General features: G+C 34.9%; 1 protein-coding gene across 1 annotated transcript in view; it reads left to right on the forward strand.

The window, feature by feature from the left end:
* The first annotated feature begins 681 nt into the window (after nucleotides 1-681).
* Nucleotides 682-19,294, forward strand: part of ABCB5 (ATP binding cassette subfamily B member 5) — a 45,826-nt gene continuing 27,213 nt past the window's right edge. Inside the window, exons 1-14 of the mRNA XM_087712772.1 lie at nucleotides 682-757; nucleotides 1,771-1,853; nucleotides 1,930-1,992; nucleotides 2,541-2,688; nucleotides 4,432-4,498; nucleotides 5,067-5,258; nucleotides 7,347-7,518; nucleotides 8,904-9,028; nucleotides 9,842-10,019; nucleotides 11,340-11,453; nucleotides 12,197-12,307; nucleotides 12,655-12,780; nucleotides 12,978-13,181; nucleotides 16,723-16,893. Coding sequence (XP_087568898.1) covers nucleotides 709-757; nucleotides 1,771-1,853; nucleotides 1,930-1,992; nucleotides 2,541-2,688; nucleotides 4,432-4,498; nucleotides 5,067-5,258; nucleotides 7,347-7,518; nucleotides 8,904-9,028; nucleotides 9,842-10,019; nucleotides 11,340-11,453; nucleotides 12,197-12,307; nucleotides 12,655-12,780; nucleotides 12,978-13,181; nucleotides 16,723-16,893 — 1,803 coding nt within the window. The 5' untranslated portion in view covers nucleotides 682-708. The remainder of the gene's footprint in view (nucleotides 758-1,770; nucleotides 1,854-1,929; nucleotides 1,993-2,540; nucleotides 2,689-4,431; nucleotides 4,499-5,066; nucleotides 5,259-7,346; nucleotides 7,519-8,903; nucleotides 9,029-9,841; nucleotides 10,020-11,339; nucleotides 11,454-12,196; nucleotides 12,308-12,654; nucleotides 12,781-12,977; nucleotides 13,182-16,722; nucleotides 16,894-19,294) is intronic.

The raw sequence follows: 19,294 nt of genomic DNA on the forward strand, positions 1-19,294 counted from the left end.
AGATGATCACTATAAATCACAAATGGTCAATATTTTAGAGATTGAGGACAAATGGGGAAACGTTTGAGGTTTTTCTATGTTATTATTTTAATTGAAATTTGTATTTCTGGAAATTTACACTACTTTTAAACTGTCTCCACTCTCAAACTGGCAGGAAATTGGCCTATCAATTTCCAGAAATTACAAGCAAAAGGAGCACCAAAGAGAAAATGTTTTTACAAGCTTGGGAGTCTTAGGTTGCCAGTTCATCCTACCCAGATGAGGAAATCTATGTTCAAAGTTTAAGTAAAATAATCAAATGATGTTTTGCTGAGACAAAAATATGGAGTATATAGAACTACATGCAAATCAGAATGGAGTATAAAATTTGAGTTTCCTTGTCTCAAGATAAAGATGACATAAACCTTGGTAAAATGAATTTCTGGAAAACCTTGAGATTATGCTGAAGAAGATATACATTTTAATCCCTATTTTATGAAGGGAAATACTGTATGACAAGGAGTAGTTGAATTGTTGGTTTCAAAACTTTTCAGTATCTGGATTGTGAGAGGATATTTTCATTAAATTTCAACATTAAGAAAAATAATAAGTGTTTGATATGAACTTTAAAATGAGGATATTATTTCTGAAACATAATTTCTTTTGATGTAGATTTTGTTTTTGAAACTGATTGGTTCCTCAACTGAAATTGGGCCAGAGAACAAATCAATGAAGGAACATTCTAGAAGTTACACAGTAAATGATGTTTCTATACCTGGTAAATCTGATATTTCTAATTATTTATATTCACATATCATTTTCTAGGCTATGCATAGTAAATATATCATTATATTATAACTGATCATTATTTGAGAAAACTACTATGTCTTTTGGAGTTAGAAATTTCACAAATTACAATGATCTTTCCTATACCTGAAAAAATTGGGTTTCCCCTTTTGGAGCAGAGTACTACAATAGTAAGATAATGTTCATAACTTTGACCTGTGGGATAGGAGTCCTTTGAAATTTATCCTAAGAAACTTTTGATAAAGAATAATCCCAGATATCATATTAGCTCATATCCATTAACATATTAATGTTATGTTTTAATAGCTGTGCTTTATATTATTGGGTCTTTAGCCTATAGTTTACACTTTAGGAAATAGAAACATTCAAATTTGAGATTAAAGCATTTTATTTAGCTCTAATTTGCATTCATATTCAATAGATGTTAAATGAAATAGCCAGGAATTCTATCTTTTTGCCTTATATATGAACAATTTCCTACTCTGCATAAATATCTTTAAAGTTTTATGTGAAAATTTTATAATGATGGATATATTTAATAGAAGAAACCCAGTTAGTTTTGCTCTACTAATTACTGCTGTATAACAATCCACTTTTAATCCATGCTTAATTTCTTAATGGCATTTACAACAATGATGAAATTCAAAATGTTTTACTACCAGTTCTGTGGGCATGGCAGGAGAAGGATATTGCAAAATTTCCATTCTCAACCCATTCCTGGAGGAAGGATATTGCAAAATCCCCATTCCCACTCCACCCTGGGGCCAGCCAGAGGTAGTTTATGCCAGTTGTCCAAACTACTCAAATTTTCTGCTACCAGTTCTCCAGAATCTGTCAGAACCTGCTGGATTTCACCCCTGATTTACAGGTTTGCTTCATAAGCATGCCAATTCTACACCTTTACAGTAACTTTTGCAGTTTTATTTTTGTATAGGTAGATAGATATATTTGTAGGATGTTAAATGTAATCTGCTTTCCCATTAGAAATTTCAAGCAATGGCTGTGACAATCCTGCTTTCCAACTGGATGAAACTTCTACACAAGAGGGTGGTTTAAAAAATAAGAAAATGTAAGTTTAATTTAAGCACTTGCACATTTAATTTGCTAGGAATTGTTTCAGTTGACTTACTCTCCTATCCAAACCTTTCTAGAAAGAACAATGAAACCTCGAAGAAAGAAAAGCAGATGGTTGGATTTTTTGAACTGGTTAGTTTGTAATCCTAATGATATGAGTTCTCTTTTATTTATTTATTTTTAAATAGTGGAACAGATCAGTTAAATATATACATGTTTAACCTAGCTTCACTGTAACTTGCCTATTTCCCTCTTTTTAATCTAAAGGTTCTTTTAAAATAAAATGGGGTAGGGAAGAAGTTATGTGGAATATCAGAACCAAATTGCCTAACAATGCAATGACAGTTGGTAAATGTTTGATATTGAGCATATACATTAAATCTTCCAGTAAAAATTATGTGTAAATGCTTCTGTGTTATTATCATATAAATCTGTTACAAATTATTCAATTACTGGTTGGCAAATATGGAAACAAGATGGCCCGGACCAGAATCCAGCTGAACTTAGAGGTAAAAGATAAACATTTACCCTAATTTTTTGTAATATGGCTTCCAAAATATAAGTTGTATACAACATGAAGTAGGACTTAGACAGATAACTGCCATCAATGAGACAATCTTGTCTATAAAGCAAAATGGAACCTTCTGTCACAATTTCATTTAAATTCTGTATCCATTTAGTTTAGTTTTGCAGATGCTCTAGATACTATTTTAATAATTGTGGGATCCATCGCAGCTGTTGCAGCAGGAACTGGACAACCAATTATCATCATTATCTTTGGCCAGGTGACAAACAGCTTTGTGAATACTAGTTTAAATGTGTCTACAGGTAAGTATCACACTAAGTGATAATATATTGAATTATAGCACTAAACCAGCCAATTGTAGCTTATTAAATGTTTAGTGTAGGATGTGAATCCATTGACATAGAAGTAAGCTGGAAAAAGAAGACTCTGAACACTAATGAAAAATTGTTGAAATGTAGCAAGAAAAACATTGCCCCACATATTCAGAATTTAATATAAGAAATTAGTGTTTAGGTACCCTAAAATCATTTTTGACTCTTAGGGATTGCATAGATAGATATTTCTCCATATAGTTTCTGGCAAACTATAACTTTGCCAGTTATAGTGGCAAAGAGTCCCCCCAATGGTGCACTCTTTGCCACTATAACTGAATTAAAATGATAGTATATCCACTTTGATAGATGGCCATATTGAATTGACCACAGAAAATCCTGGTAAAGTTAGACCAAGTTCAGGATAAGAAATTATTATTAAATTTGAAAGCTATGAGTCAGACTGGAAAAAGCATCCTAAAGGAAAGCAATGGCAATCCCTTTTCTGTTTTTGGCAATACAAGGAAAAAATCCTGATGTAAATATATCTATATAATGCTCAAGAATCTGGGATTTTTGTTATTATACAGTCAATTTGCAATCTGGTATTGCTTGATTTTGGGATCGAATCTAGAAAGTAACAATTTATCTTTAAGAAATAAATACTATTTTTCTTGGACATAGGACTTTAACTATATTTCTGTAGAGAGTCTCAATCAACCTAGGCAGGGGGTTGGACTAGAAGGCCCCCAAGGTCTCTTCCAACTCTGTTATCCTATTCTATTCTATCCAAGTCATAGTTGTCTCAAAGGTATTTTTTCCCTTTCCAAAGGCAACTGGACTGGTGGGTTTTTTTTCCTTGAGGAAGAACAATAAAACATTTTGCTATTCATCCAAGAAGCTTCATCAGTTCTGATGGCTGGGGAATGGAAGCAGTGGTGGGTTCTTACCGGTTCAGACCGGGTCTGCCAAACCGGTAGTGGTTTGGTGACCTGAGTCACTGGAACTGGCAGTATCCCAGGCCTGCCACACCTCTGAACCGATTCTCTGGGTGGCATTGTAGGCCCTGCCATCTTGGTTTTTGCTTCTGTGCGTGCACGGCCACAAGTAAACTGGTAGTGACTGCAGGAACCCATACCTGGATGGAAGGATAGATTCTGACAGGATGGGAGGGTAATGGAAGGATTGTATTTATTTACAGGCAAATGGTTGTTAGCACTTTAAAATAGGGGTAAAATAATTCATCTATGTTGGAATTGAACACATCTCCTTCTTTAGAAGGGGAGGAATAAAATATCACTTATCTCCAGTTTAATAACCAGCCCTTGCAGCAATTCCAAGAAGATTCCACAACTAATTGCACCCAGGTATTCCTGAAGGTACAAATAAACCCTCAAGTGATCTTAACAGGTCTGAGAGTGCTAATGACCAGATAACAGCAAAGAAATACAATCCTTCCATCTCCCACTCCATCCTATGAAAACCTGTCCTTCCACCCACTACCTGCCATCTAGTCTCAACTGTCAGTACCTATCCTTTCACCACCACCACCCCTTTATCAGAACTGATGAAGCTTCTTGAATGAGAAGCTAAATGTTTTTTTTTTCTCCTCAAGGAGAAAATCCTTCAAATCCTTTTGAAGAAAAAAAAGACATAAAAATAATTGGACTGTATTGGTGTTTAATATCTATAAATTATCTTCTAATACTACTGTTGTTATAATCTTCCTTATAGGAAATGCAGAAATGAATAACTCAGCATGTCCTCAGGCTGCTTCAGATATAGAAAATCAAATGAATAAGTATGTACCTATACAGCTTTTTTCCTCTTCTTATTAATAACTGACAAATTATAACATATTCAATTTTATGGTTAACATCTGATATTGAATTACATTGAATTTACTATTCTATTATAAATATAATAAGCCTGGTGGTGCAGTGGTTAGAATGCAGTACTGCAGGCTACTTCTGCTAACTGCCAGCTGCTAGAAGTTTGGCATTTTGATTCTTAGGGGCTCAAGCCTTCCATCTGAGGTAAAATGAGGACACAAATTGTTGGGGACAATATGCTGACTCTGTAAACCACTTAGAGAAGACTGTAAAGAACTGTGAAGCAGTATATAAATCTAAGTGCTGATGCTGTATAGCAGTTTAATATTGTCCTTTTGTTATATAATAGTCATTGATTGACTGTATTGATTGTTTGCATGCTTTTTAACTTTCTATGAGTGTGCAAATCAGTTTCTATTTCCCCTTCTTTGTCCATAATAATAAACTTTACATTTTTAAATTGGGAGCTATATTTGGGGGCTGAAAAAGTAGAAAAACATAAATGACAAATTTATTGACTCTTCATTTGTTCCACAGTCATGCATACTACTTTGTTGGAGTTGGCTTTGCTGTACTGCTCTGTAGTTTTGTTGAAATCTGGGCCTTTGTGACTGCTTCTGCAAGACAAACATCAAGGATACGGGATAAATTCTTTTTTGCTGTTCTTCACCAAGAAATGGCCTGGTTTGATACCACACCAATTGGAACATTGAATACGAGACTAACAGAGTAAGGAGGATTTTTTTAAAATGTGAAATTTGGGGAAGTCAGTCACTGCTATAGAACAAAAGAGGACCAATTTCCATGGTTGCTTTACTTGTATTTCCATATCATCAATTAGCCACATTCACTAGTTATATTTACTTATTTGTTTTTAAATGTTTTCCAGCCTTAGAACATAATTTTCAGAAGGATGCTTATAATAGAACTTGCAAACACCCCACCCCACCCCTATATGCATGCATGCATGACACCCCATGCTCAATGTTTCCTCTGTTTCTTCTGTAAGCAGAAAAGTATAGTGTTTGAGCTGCATAGTTTCATGCCTGAGCACCTAAGAGAACAACAGTTTCAATGCTATCACGTCTGCTGGACATTTGCGCAACATTCCAAGCTTCAAGCGCCGATTGTGAGTGAGATTTCAGCCTGAAGAATGCCAGGCATGAAAAGTGCCACTCAAACACAATACTCTCCCCCTTTAAAGTAGTAAGATCAATTAAATAGTCTAGCAAGTTTGGACAATATGCTATATGTTATGTTACTTAAGAATATATATACCTCAGAATCAGATAAACATCCACATCATTCCCAACTGAGTCAATAAAATCATATGCCATGCCAAAACTATTTTAAATAAAGATATGAAATTAATCAAGTATTGCATTTATTTTTCAAAATGAATGTACAATTTTTTTATTATTTAAGTTTTGTACCCTATCTTTTCTAACTAACGTTAACTTTAAAAAGATGTTACATCAGACTACAATACAAGTAATTAAATGAAGACTAAAATATGTGTTTTGGCATATTGAGCTTTTTATATTTCTTTCTTATATTGCTTCCTTAGTTGAGAACTTGCTCCTCAGCTTACTTACGCATTAACTGTTTGTTGCTTTTATGGTTTATTCATTCACTGCTCCATCTTCAGTTTTTTTCACAGGGGGCAGAGCTTCCTTCCTTCCTTCCTTCCTTCCCTCCACTCCTTTGGCCATCAATTTTGATCCAATTCGCAATTCGTATACTTTTTCTACCACCATCTCATCAAGCGGAATCACACACACACACACACACACACACACACAAACACATGTTCTTTGGGGGGGTGTTGAATTACTCCGCCTCACAGCAAAGACACGGCGCAAAGTCGGTGCAGCATGTGTTCGGCCCCCGCTTACGCCGAATCAATCTGTGGCCGGCGGAACCAGGGGGTTGCATTGCAAAGCCGCCAGTCCTCTTGTTTCTTCTCCTTCTTTGCCGGTGAAGCCGGCAAAGCTCCCGCTGGCGCACCCGTCCATGGCAGCGGCCATGGTGCCTCCCCCTCCACTCGGAGCACCTCAGCTGGGCTCTGGGTTACCCCTGCCGCCGCCTCCACCTCCGCAGCTTTCCTACTAGCTCCCACGGCCTCAAAAGCACGGCAGAGGAGGAAGGGGGAGGGATAACGCGGGGGCCAGCTCAGGTGCTCCGCGTGGAGGGAGAGGCACCACTGCCATGGACGGCTCATCAAAACAAGTCTGGGGAGGTCCTTTGTGGGCGGCCAGTTCTAGCTGCCTGCAAAGGACTTCCCCACGTTTGCTTTGGTAGAAATCTCTGCGCGGCAGTTAGAAACTGCTGCGCGGGGGTTTCTTGCCATGTGCGCGGCCGCGCAGCCACGCACCTTAGAGGGAACAGTGCCCATGCTTCCCCCCACATGAGCTCGCTGCACTCGCTGTGCCCCATTTTGGACCTAATAGACCTCCCTGCAGCCTCCTGGGAGAAAAAACGGGGCATGGGGGGTACAGCCTCCTGTTATCCCCCCTCCATCTCCCCATGCATGTGTGAAAATTTAATTCTGGACAATTTTTCAACCTTGGAATCTGCCGCAATTATTCCCTGAGTATATTTACCAAGGCACATTTTGTTTGACTTGCAGTGCAAAAAACAAATTTTTCAAACTAGGTTTCTGGAACTGCCAATTATATACAATGGAAATTCAACTATCATCTGAAATAACTCATAAAAATGTAAACAGCTACATTTGACATTTATGTATGCTGATTTTTAAAAATATGTGAATAAAGGTAATTGACAGTAACTTTTCATCTTCTGTTTACATTGCAGGGATATTAACACCGTTCACAAAGGTATTGGAGACAAGATTGGTTTAATAATCCAAGAATTTTCAACATTTCTGATGGGAGTTATAATAGGATTTGTATATGGATGGAAACTGACCCTGGTGATATTGTCTGTTACTCCTCTTATTGCTGTTTCCGGGGGCATATGGTCATATGTAAGTTTCTGGGAATACACATATTAGCATAACAGAGCTGCACAATTCTTTCCTAATGTAGAAAATTCACTACTGCAAATTTTCAAATGAACAATACCATCCTACGCTGAAACATTTCTAGTGAAGCAAAAACTACAATCCTTTAAAACAATTTATTTTACTGTCAGTTAGGTTCTGCCAACACAATTCCTCCTCCATCCAACATTCAATTAACTTGGGATGGGGGGTTATAGGCTAATTCTGCCAACTGCCACCCGTTCATCTCCCATCAGACCAAAGTTAATTAAGCCTTCCATCTTTCCGATGTGGGTAAAATGAGGATCCAGATTGTTGGAGGCAATATTCTGTCTTTGAAGCCACTTAGGGAGAGCTTTAAAGCACTGTGAAGCAGTATATAAGTCTAAGTTCTACTGCTAATCAATTTGAATAATTTTCCTTAGGATTTGAGCCTATTTCCTCTTATTTTAGACCATGGAGACAATATTGTTTTTCTTCTTTTGTTTAAAAAAAATTATAAATGAAAATATATATCGCAAGGAAAAAATGTGGGTACAACTATCATTATGCACAAAAGTATATTTGTATTTCAACCTGGTTTTAAAATAGCCTTCTTTAAATTGTCCCAAGGTTAGGAAGGCTGGACCTTCAGAACTCCCTAAAGGATATTTCCTAAAATAAGGACATGAAGGGAACATTCTCTTGCAGATCTTAGAAAAGGGTTTCCTAACCTTGGCAACTTTTAGACAGATGGATTTCAACTCCCAGAATTCTTAAGCTAGCATAACTTGAAATCCACAAGTCTTAAAGTTGCCAAGATTGGGTAACCCAGTCCTACAGGATAGGACTTGAGTGGTCCATAGATATCCAGATTCAAACAAAGAAGGACTTTAAATATGATAACAGTATTCTAAATTGCATACAGAAACATAATAGTAGCTGGTGCAGCCCAAAAGTCAGACATATTCTATTGGCAAATCTTCCTCCTCCCACACAAAGCATTGTGTTCTGGTTCAGCTATAATTTATTTGTACAATGTTACAAATTAAAACAAAAACAGCTAAAATCAGCTTTAGAAAGAGAGCCTTTATGAAATGGGTGGCTTATAAATTTTATATACACGTTGATAAATAAAACAGATAAACCCTCTTCAGTTTTTCTATTAGATTACATAAAATCAGTTTCTCCAGTCTGATGCTCTTCCAATGTCTTTCCAACAGTAAGGACCAGTGCTCATCCTGCCTAAGAAGAATGGCAGTATTTTCCAACATATTTAGAGGGAAATAGACAGGAAAAGCTACGTAAAATGATTATACTGTTGAAATCATGAATAGAATAGAATAGAATAGAATTCTAGAAATTGAATTTAATTGTTTTTTTTTAACCAGATACTATCAGTATTGACTGCAAAGGAGCTGCTGGCTTATGCCAAGGCAGGGTCTGTGGCAGAAGAAATTTTGTCAGCCATCAGGACAGTTATTGCTTTCAATGGACAGAAGAAAGCTATAGCAAGGTAAGATGACATTTAAATACTCACGGGGCAGTGACTTATGCCAAGATACCAATCCGTTTATCTGAGATTCAATTTTATGTTAATGTTACCTATGTTAAATAGTAGTGCTTCTGCAATTTTCCCCAGATCTTTATGAGCTAGAACAGGATCAAAGGATCAAAAGCAGGTACGCTCACATTAAGCCTTTTCCAAACCTTACATTTCCAGTCACCAAGCTTCTTTGATCCTTCTATAAATAATTATTCTTGGACATGAGAAATTGTATATAATTTTTTCTCCTCTCTATTTCCAAAAGCCAAACAGAAGCAAAAAAGATCAAGAATAAAAGCAATGCTCCAATGTAGTATACAAATATACTTCACCTATTTAGATTAATGTAGCCAATAGTTCTCAGAATCAGGATGGCAACTTGGATTATGTATCCCCTCTTGTTTATACAGTTAATACATAAAACTGTCTCCTAGTGTTTAAATTACCATGCAATATAAAGATTTTCAAGAAAATTCTGGAGATGAAATGCACTTACCTGACATTAAGGTTCATAATGTGATGTGGCTTGTTCCTGTAATTTGTACCAAATTTCAACCAATGTGTAACATCAATTTCTTCAGTGGAACCTGGATAAAATGTCCCTGCTTTTCTCAGGGAAATATATTGTTAAAAAAGAAAGATCCAAGGAAACATCAGTGAGATTTCAATAGCCCCAGGAAGTGAATATTTTTGAAGGAATTATTAAAAAGGTACAAATCTTTGCTTATGGGAAATACATATCATAAAACTGTTCTAAGTCTAACATGCTGGATCTGTTATCAGGTATGATAAAAACCTAGAAGAGGCTCGGTCTATTGGAACAAAAAAGACTATCACCACCAATTTTTCAACTGGTTTATCCCAGTTTTTGATGTATGGATGTTATGCCATCGGCTTCTGGTATGGAACCAAGCTCACAATAGATGAAAGGGATAATTATGATATTGGAACAGTATTAATTGTAAGTGTACATTTTCTATTGAACCTTAATGTTTAAAATAATTATCTATCTAATAAATCTATTAGATAAATCTAATAAATCCAACATCTAATAAATCTAATAAATCCAACATCTAATAAATCAAAAGGTTCTTTCAGGCCTTGTTGGCTCAAGAAAAAGAAAATCATTGTCAGATGATTTTAATAAAATGATTCTAATAAAATGAGATACACAGCTGTCTTGGGACTCTGGTTGTAGCTAAAATGCATAAGGCAGGGATGCAAAATATTTTTTAAGAGAAAGAACACCTTCCTCAAAACATAGTGGATGAAGTCAGACTGAAAGTATATCTGAATTAATTCTGTTAGCATTAAAAGTAGTAAAACACAGAATCTATGTATAAACATACAGATATATAGATAATCCTATACTCAAGTACCAATTAAAGCCAATTAATGTTAGGTTGCCAAATTAATGATCTAAGAGATTTAAATCATTCACAGCTTTGCATGCCTGCTAGTATTTACATCATTTACTTTGATTTCTAATTAAAGAGACTATTATTTCATTTCTAATCTGTTGATCATAGTAAACCAGTTAATGAAAATGTACATAAGAGATATGATTAAGTACTTGGGACACCCAGAATCCCAACATTTGGCACTAAAAGTGCTGTCAGAAGCATCTGAAGAGATTAAAAAAAAGACTATGCAACCAAGCACCACATTTTTGCCTTGTGTCATGTATGTGATGCACATGAGAATGAACTGGTTTTTACAGACATACAGTACACATAAAAAAAATACAATTGTATTTCTCTATATTCTGCACTGGCTGGCCCACAAATTGTTACATGTAGCATTCGGTTGCTTTTCTTTTCCAAGCAATATATTAGTAATAATAATCTCAAGATGGTGGAGGTGCCAATAGTTAAAGGAATTCATTGTAGAGCATATAAACATGATTATTTACTTGCAGCATATACTCAGCAAGATTATCTGTGCTGGAAATCATATTATTAATTTTAAATTATTCTTGGTGGAAAAATTACTTTTGAATTAAGGTAGCATTCATCAAAACAGATAAATAGAACATGGGTGCTGACTGATTATATGAAACAATCATATTATGAATTGTTATTATTGTAAAACTATTTTTAAATCAAGCTATGAGTACTATAATAATATTCTGGATATAGAGACCATGCACCGCCAGAGTTGCTGCACTATAACTCTAAGCACCCTATACCCTCACACTGTCTGTTATTACTCTGCTGGTTTATTAATTGAATCCACAGAATTGATCACTTGTATTAACTATTTTACCTCTTTTACCTGACAGATTTTCTTTTCTGTGCTTATGGGTGCATTTGCCCTTGGACAGGCTTCCCCCAATTTGGAGAATGTGGCCAATGCTCGTGGAGCAGCCTACCAAGTCTTTAAAATAATCAAAAAGGTATCTACAAGCTATGATATATAAATATATTTATGGATATTTGAGCACTTCATTTCTGTATTTCTTTTTCTTATTCTATTGTATTTTATTTTCTTTATTTACTATTATAACTTCAAAGCAGCAAATTGTCCATTGGGTAGTTATGAATGAAAGTATATGAACTGAAGGTGAGAACAGAATTGTTTCCTATCTTTGTTTCGACCCTTGGTTAAGTCTTAGAACACTTAATTTGTTGGTTTTTGATGGAGTGGAATTACTGGCAGAAGGAGAGGAGACCCCTCTAGGAGGAGTAAAGAATTGGTTAGGAGGAGAAAATGTCTGAGGTCAAATCTTTAGCTCTAGATATGCCATTTCCCAAGGGAAGGCAGAAATCTGGTAAGATTCTTGTAAATAGGTGTTCAGCAGTAAAATATCTAGTTGAACCTATTCACAAGTAGCTGCTTGCACATGACAATTGTATGAATATAACAGGATGCACAAATGACATTCTTAATATGGTTGTTTCTAATTAGTCTTAATTGGTATTTATTCACATATAGTCAAGCCCTGACTTTGAAATTTATAGGAAATCCATTCTTATTTGAAAAGGCAGCTATAGTTCCCAGAAATGCAATTCTGTAAGAAGAAAAGTAATGCATCATTTCCATACTTTACATCTCATACTTTTTTAACATTGGAAAAAAAATTCCTGTGTTATATTGTATTTATAAAAATTATAGATTTCTTTCCAATTATTTTTCCAGCCTCGTCCCATAGATAGCAGTTCCACTGATGGATTCAAGCTGGATAAACTCAGAGGAGAAATTGAATTCAAAAATATCTATTTCAGTTACCCTTCTAGACCAAATATTCAGGTAAGACAGATTTTTTTTCTTCCTCTTTTTATCCATTTAAAAGAAATGTTTAAAGCTGTTTTCTCTACGATCAGGAAAAGGGCTTAAAAATTTTTCATTACAAGTTTCATCACAAAATAAAAATACTCTAGCAATAATAAAAATGTGCAATTATAGAAGATAAAGGATCTTTCTTAGATATCTTAAATGAGTCCTTCATTTTTAGAATGTTTTACTGACTAAAAATATTAAATAAAAAAACCTAGATAATCTTCAAGTATATTTTTCCTGTATTGCAGGCATGATTTATAGTACTGTATTAAGCCTAAAATATTTTAAATATATATTTATATTTTGAATAATTCCAGATTCTTAAAGGTCTGAATTTAAAAATACAACCCGGACAAACCATTGCTCTTGTTGGTTCCAGTGGTTGTGGGAAAAGCACTACTATTCAACTCTTGCAAAGATTTTATGATCCATCACAAGGACAGGTTCGTTTTAATGCAAGGGCAACTGTGATATCTTCTATTGGAGCTTCTGGATTTGCCAGAAAATAAATCCCTAAATCAGGGCTGACATGCAGCATCTAAAAACTGTATTATATTAGTAATACATATCTACTTGATTACTCTAGTAATCAAACATCTACACTGGTGGCTCTTACAAACTTCTATTTTCTTTTCTTCAGATTACCATAGATGGGCATGATGTTCGAACCCTTAACATCAAATGGATGAGGGAAAACATTGGCATTGTAAGCCAAGAACCAGTTTTATTTGCTACCACAATTGCAGGCAATATTCGTTATGGCAGAGAGGATATTACTGATGCTGAAATTGAAGAAGCAGCCAAAGAAGCAAATGCTTATGACTTCATAATGAAGCTTCCTGATGTAAGTAGCACGATTTTCAAGAGCCAAGATGGCGCAGTGGTTAAATGCAGCACTGCAGGCTACTGCTAGATCAGCAGGTCAGCGGTTCAAATCTCACCTGCTCAGGGTTGACTCAGCCTTCCATCCTTCCGAGGTGGGTAAAATGAGGACCCAGATTGTTGGGGGCAATATGCTGACTCTCTGTAAACCGCTTAGAGAGGCCTGAAAGGCCTATGAAGCGGTATATAAGTCTACTGCTATTGCTATTGCTATTCACATTCTTGTAAGGATGAACCTCTAGTAAGGATGGAATAATCTGTTTCCCCTCCCTCATTTATGTGCTCTACCACATATCTTTTCTTTAAGCACAGCATACTTTATCCAACTAACCTTAACACGGCACTTTGTTATGTAGATAATTTATTTGTATCTAATATCTATAGCCAATCAGACATTGTTAAGTTAATAATTCTCATTATTACTCACTGTAGGAATGTCTGTAATAATTAAAACAACAACAATCCTGGAACAGAGATCTCTGCAAAAAGCTTAAAAATGCAGAATGTTGGGATCAAAGTCCCACCTTGTTTATTCACATGAAAAATATACTAAAGGGAGAAGGCTTCAACTGATATTTTGCCTGTTTTCACAAGGGCATCAGAGATGGGTTGCTCCCAGTTCAGCCTGGATTGGGCGAACTGGTAGTAGCAGCAGCAGGAGGCTCCGCCCACCTGCCCAGATGCTTCTGTGCATGGAAGCATCACACATGCATGCAAGCATGCGCAGGAGCACGCACGAACCAGTAGTAAAAATATTGGCACCGCATCACAGAAGGGCTTGCATGTGTACACACACCCTCACACACATATACACACACAGAGGGAGGGAGGGAGGGAGGGAGGGGGAGAGAGAGAGAGGGAGAGAGAGAGGGAGAGATGTTCCTCTGATCTTTATCTATTGCTAGCTAGACAAAAAAGCAGAATGCATTTTTATTAGTGAACAATAAAGCACACTTTTCACTTACCCCTATACATAATTTTTCTTTCGAGCATGTTCTATAATATTATTAAACTAACTTAAATGAATTTTCATGACAATATTATTAAAATTCACATTTGAAATGTTTCATATGCTTGAGAGGAAAAAGTATAAAGCTCATGCAGTCTGCAACGCTATACCTGTTCTAATAATGATTTATTAAACTTGTATAACTTCCAATTCTCAATTACTCATAATAATAAAATGAAGAAATTACAATAAAATTAATAAAACATAGAAATATAGCACTAAAATATTCTGAGCTATACAGTAGATAACCACTTTAACCAAGTATTAGGAATTATTATGAGCTTGGTTCAACTTAAAACATAAAGATATTGTTAAATTATAACAAATGAAAACAAAGCAACACTGAAATTTTTGGGTGTTCTGAGATGAATAGCCTCAATCCCTATAACATTATTTTTTGTTTGTTTTCCTTAATAAATTATACAAGATTCTACACAATATTTTAGGTGGTTATATTAACTTCATAACTTTTTAAGCTCCTAAATAAATTTTACTTAACAAGTACATACATGGCAAGAGGCAAAGATGCATTTTTAAAACGTACCAAATAAATGTATTCAGAAATTAAAGTTACATTTTATAATTAATATTGAAGTCAAAACTGAACTTCATAAATCAAAACTATATATTAAGTTGCAATAGCTATTGAAATTTCATAGGTCATCACACTTTTTTTTAATGGATGTATGAAGTGAATCTTAGCAGTCATGAAAAAAGGCAAGTTAATTCCTTGATTAAAATTAAAATATAATTGCAGTTCTTCAAGTGTTAAAATTCTGTTATTAAATTTTTCCTTTTTCTGGAGATTTGAGGTCATGTTTTTCTTTAAATCAGACACATTGTTCCTACTAACTTTTGACAGTATTGCTTTGGATAACTTTATTACAAAAAGAGGAAGAGAGAGAAGAGAAGGATCCATGTATTCTGTTGACTATCCTTCTGGAATCCTGAAGCAGATATTGTAAATCAGAATTTGGGCTAGTAATCTTTACAACATTATACTACATTCATTCAAAGTTATATATTTGCATGTGTTGTATATCCCTTTGAGTGTTTCAATATATCACATCATCAAGATTATGAACAATATTTAATATCATGCTGGTCAGGTATTAGAAACTTCTAATAAAATTTTTGTTTATGAGGTCTATTTTGTTCTATAATAAGGCCTAGTTCCCCAAATAGACCCAAATGCAAACGACATCCAATTAAATAATTCTGAGCTTTGTTTTGTGTTCTACAGCAGAATAACATTCATGACCTTGCGTACAAATCCTGGTGACACCAAGTTTTTTCAGTCAACTGTCAAAATTAGAGTGGATACTATGGGCAATCAATTTTTTTCTATAGTATTTAGCCAATCATGTCAGAAATCTTTACTCTTTTTTCTGAAAATCTCCCAGAAATCATCTATTATATTAAATGTTTTGCTTTTGAAAATAATATGGAAACCTCAGAGAATGCAAAGTGTAATTTTAAGCCACATGAAGAAATGCAAAATGTCTTTGTAGTGACAGTCAGACTAGTAAATATAGAGAGGTCCCAGAAACAGAAATCTCACTGCACTTTCTTCTTTCCTCAAGCTCATCTTCCCTTCTAAGCCTTGATATTTTGGAATCAGGTCAATTTTTAAAGGGTTATTATATAATTTTCTTTGGTTTTCTTGGTAAAATAACCCTCAGATCACATACTTTTCACGGTAGACTCTTAAATTAATATGAAATCAAGGGCATTCTCATTCATCTTACATGGGTGTTTCCAAAACTTTTCTTGAATGTGATTATTAGCTGCTATGTCTACTGAATATTCAATCATCATAGTATGATATGTTGTTGTTGTAATGAAGATTGAACTAGCTGTCTCAATTGTGCAGCTCTTACAGTCAATAGGTAATTATATTTAATGACTGACTTTGTTTAATTATGGTTAATTATAAGGTGGATTTGTGCATCTGTGTATACTCTGAGTAGACACACTCTCTTTTGAGAAATGGCAATTTTTAATCACACTGGAAACATTAAGAATCAATTCAGTAGCTCAGAAGTAGAACAATGAAGTGTTGTATTTATATCACATTCATACAAATGAATTAATTTTACTCAGTACATGCCAACATGGGACTTCCTTTTTTTATTTAAGAATCTTCCTTGTCTTTCATATCAAGCTATCCCTGAGATTTTGAGAGAAAAACTATTGGCACAGTTCATATGATCAAAATGTCAAGAGAGCAACAAAGCCATTCCTATATTCAAGAGAAAGAGTCTGCAGCTAGAAAGTGCTCTGTTTGCTTTAAAACTCTGTTTGTGTGTGTGTGTGTGTGTGTGTGCGCGCGCGCACGCACGCGCACGCGTGTGTGTCCATCCCATGTGCACCTGCAGGCCCCTATTGTGTGGTTGGCTAATATATTTAATATGCTTGCTTGAATGCTAATAATCTTTTCTCACAAATACCTATGAGCATGACAGTGTTCATTTCTATATTTTGAATATCCCAGAAATTTAATACCATGGTTGGAGAAAGAGGAGCCCAGCTCAGTGGGGGTCAGAAACAGCGTATTGCTATTGCTCGTGCCCTGGCCAGAAACCCCAAGATCTTGCTGCTGGATGAGGCCACCTCTGCTTTAGATAATCAGAGTGAATCTATAGTCCAAGCAGCACTTGATAAGGTAAACATGCCTCATTAAATATGATTGGGTAGCGCTTCAGCTACACATAAAGAATTACTTTAAGGAATTAAAAGCCTGTTGGTGAATAAATGCAAGTAAACACATCCACAGGTGATCAAATTATTTTCAAAAAAGAAAATTTTTACTCAAATATGTATTTGGTAAAATATGTATTTAATGATGAGACTGTGCAATAATTGAATTGAAACAATAAATGAAATGAAGCAGTGAAGTACAAATAAAACAAGGAAAACAAAACAGAGACACACCCTTGTTTTCAGGACACAGATAAATATATATGCAGTTGTGTTGACGTACACTACAGGCAATCAATTAAGGGCAAAAGTATGTTGAAGAGCATATATAGCTTCCTCAGTAGTATGAAGATCTTCTGCATTCTAAGAGAAAGTGTAGCATTAGGGTAGGGTGAAATTCAGCAGGTTCTGACAGGCTCTGGAGAACCGGTAGCAGAAATTTTGAGTAGTTCGGAGAACCAGCAAATACCACCTCTGGCTGGACTCAGAGTGGGGTGGGAAGGGGGATTTTGCAGTATCCTTCCCCTACCATGCCCACCAAGCCACACCCACAGAACCGGTAATTTTAAAAAATTGAATTTCACCACTGCATAAGGATGTAGCAAAGTTTGCAGGATGGGAAAAAAGATTTGTTTAACAGAAGTCCAAAGTAGGAAACAGTTAATGTTTTTAAACAAACGTTTTTGCCAGTTTGCTTAGATGATAAAGCATATCTGAAATGCTATGTCTATTGTAATAGTAAAATAAAAATCACCTAACAGTAAAAGTGCTAAAATATATCAATCTTTCAGTGTTTCAGAATGGAGAACAATAGGCACAGCACTTATTACAACTTTTTACCAGACTCAACCTTGTTTGGATTTAAAGATTATGGGTTTAAAGATTATGTACAAATAAAACCTATATCCGGCCTATATTGGATGGTTGTTTTTTTAAAAAAAAAAAGTCCATTTTACACTACCTTAAAGATACTAATGACATTTTTAACCTTATAAAATAAAAAGCAATAACATACCCAAAGCTTATCATTTCATTTAAGAGCTTCCAATCATTTTACAAGGCTCAAAACTGAATTTCTAAAAGTATTATTAATGGATAGTGCACAGATGGGTGTGCTTTTATTAATGCTTCTATGTGTGGATCTATGTGTGTTTTCTTCTAACATAAGTTTCAGTATTAGTCATTTTTGACAAGGTGATTCATTAACTATTCATCTTGTGGTTATTCTGTTAGCACCAATGAACTTTCCAGAGAAAAGAGTCAGTAATTTCCCTTTAGCATTCCAGTTCTTGCTTTCTTTTATGAATCAGGATATTGTTTCCATTTATAAAAGGACTCACTGCAAAGAGAAAGTTAGCAGCTTAACTGAAGCTACACTACCCAAAATTATCCCATGATTAATCTATCAAATCTACCAAACCAGGACTTTTGTTTAATCAGATCCAGATGATGATGTCTCCCATTATTTCCAATCAACAAAAAGAAAGTGAAATCTGCATGATGTAGACAATATTTCCATTATTTTAATAAGCCTTAACTATAGAATGATCTAAAATATAAAAATGAATGATAATGAGTATTTTCATCATTCCTGGAATGTGAATAGATCAAAATCCAATCTAGACATAAGACCAAAAATCTAAGATGATAAATTCAGGAAGGCCTGAAAATTTGGAAAGTGGCTCCTTTATTTTTTTGATAGCTACTTAGACATTTTGAATGCTCCTAAGTAGTTTTCAGTTAAGAAGTAGTGAATTATTTACATAACTTATATTAATAATTGATAGTATTAATGAATTATTAAATAACATAATTATAATAAATTACTAATTAATGAATAGTAATGTTAGAACAATTAATCAGTGGAACAACTTGTCTCCAGAAGTTGTAAATGTTTTTAAGAAGAGATTGGATAACCATTTGTCTGAAGGTGTGTAGGGTTTCCTGCCTAAACAGGCAGTTGGAGTAGAAGACCTCCAAGGTCCCTTCCAACTCATTTTTCTAAATTTTAAACTACACAATAAATATATATTATGAGATTACAATGAAGCCATAATAGTCTCCCCAACAAAAAGTTGCAATCATTTCCACAAAACAGAAAGTATATGTCTGTTGAATTTCCCTGGTCCCAGTGCTGGGGTCAGGAACAATATGATATACACTAGACAAATATATACTAGACAAAGTGGAGAGACAAGGGATTTCTTTTTTAAAAAAACACTGCAAGCCAGAGTTAAAGCTAAATGTCTATGGATGAAGATTCTCAGTCACACAAATCATGGTTCTCCCAAAGGTGCTTTTTTCAAAAGGCAACTGGACTTTCTTGGTTTTACCTTAAAGATGTTTCACTTCTCATCCAAGAAACT

Source organism: Thamnophis sirtalis, unplaced genomic scaffold (assembly GCF_051295495.1).
Source record: "Thamnophis sirtalis isolate CommonGarterSnake01/CBP01778 unplaced genomic scaffold, rThaSir2_p1.2 scaffold_4, whole genome shotgun sequence".
Classification (NCBI taxonomy): domain Eukaryota; kingdom Metazoa; phylum Chordata; class Lepidosauria; order Squamata; family Natricidae; genus Thamnophis; species Thamnophis sirtalis.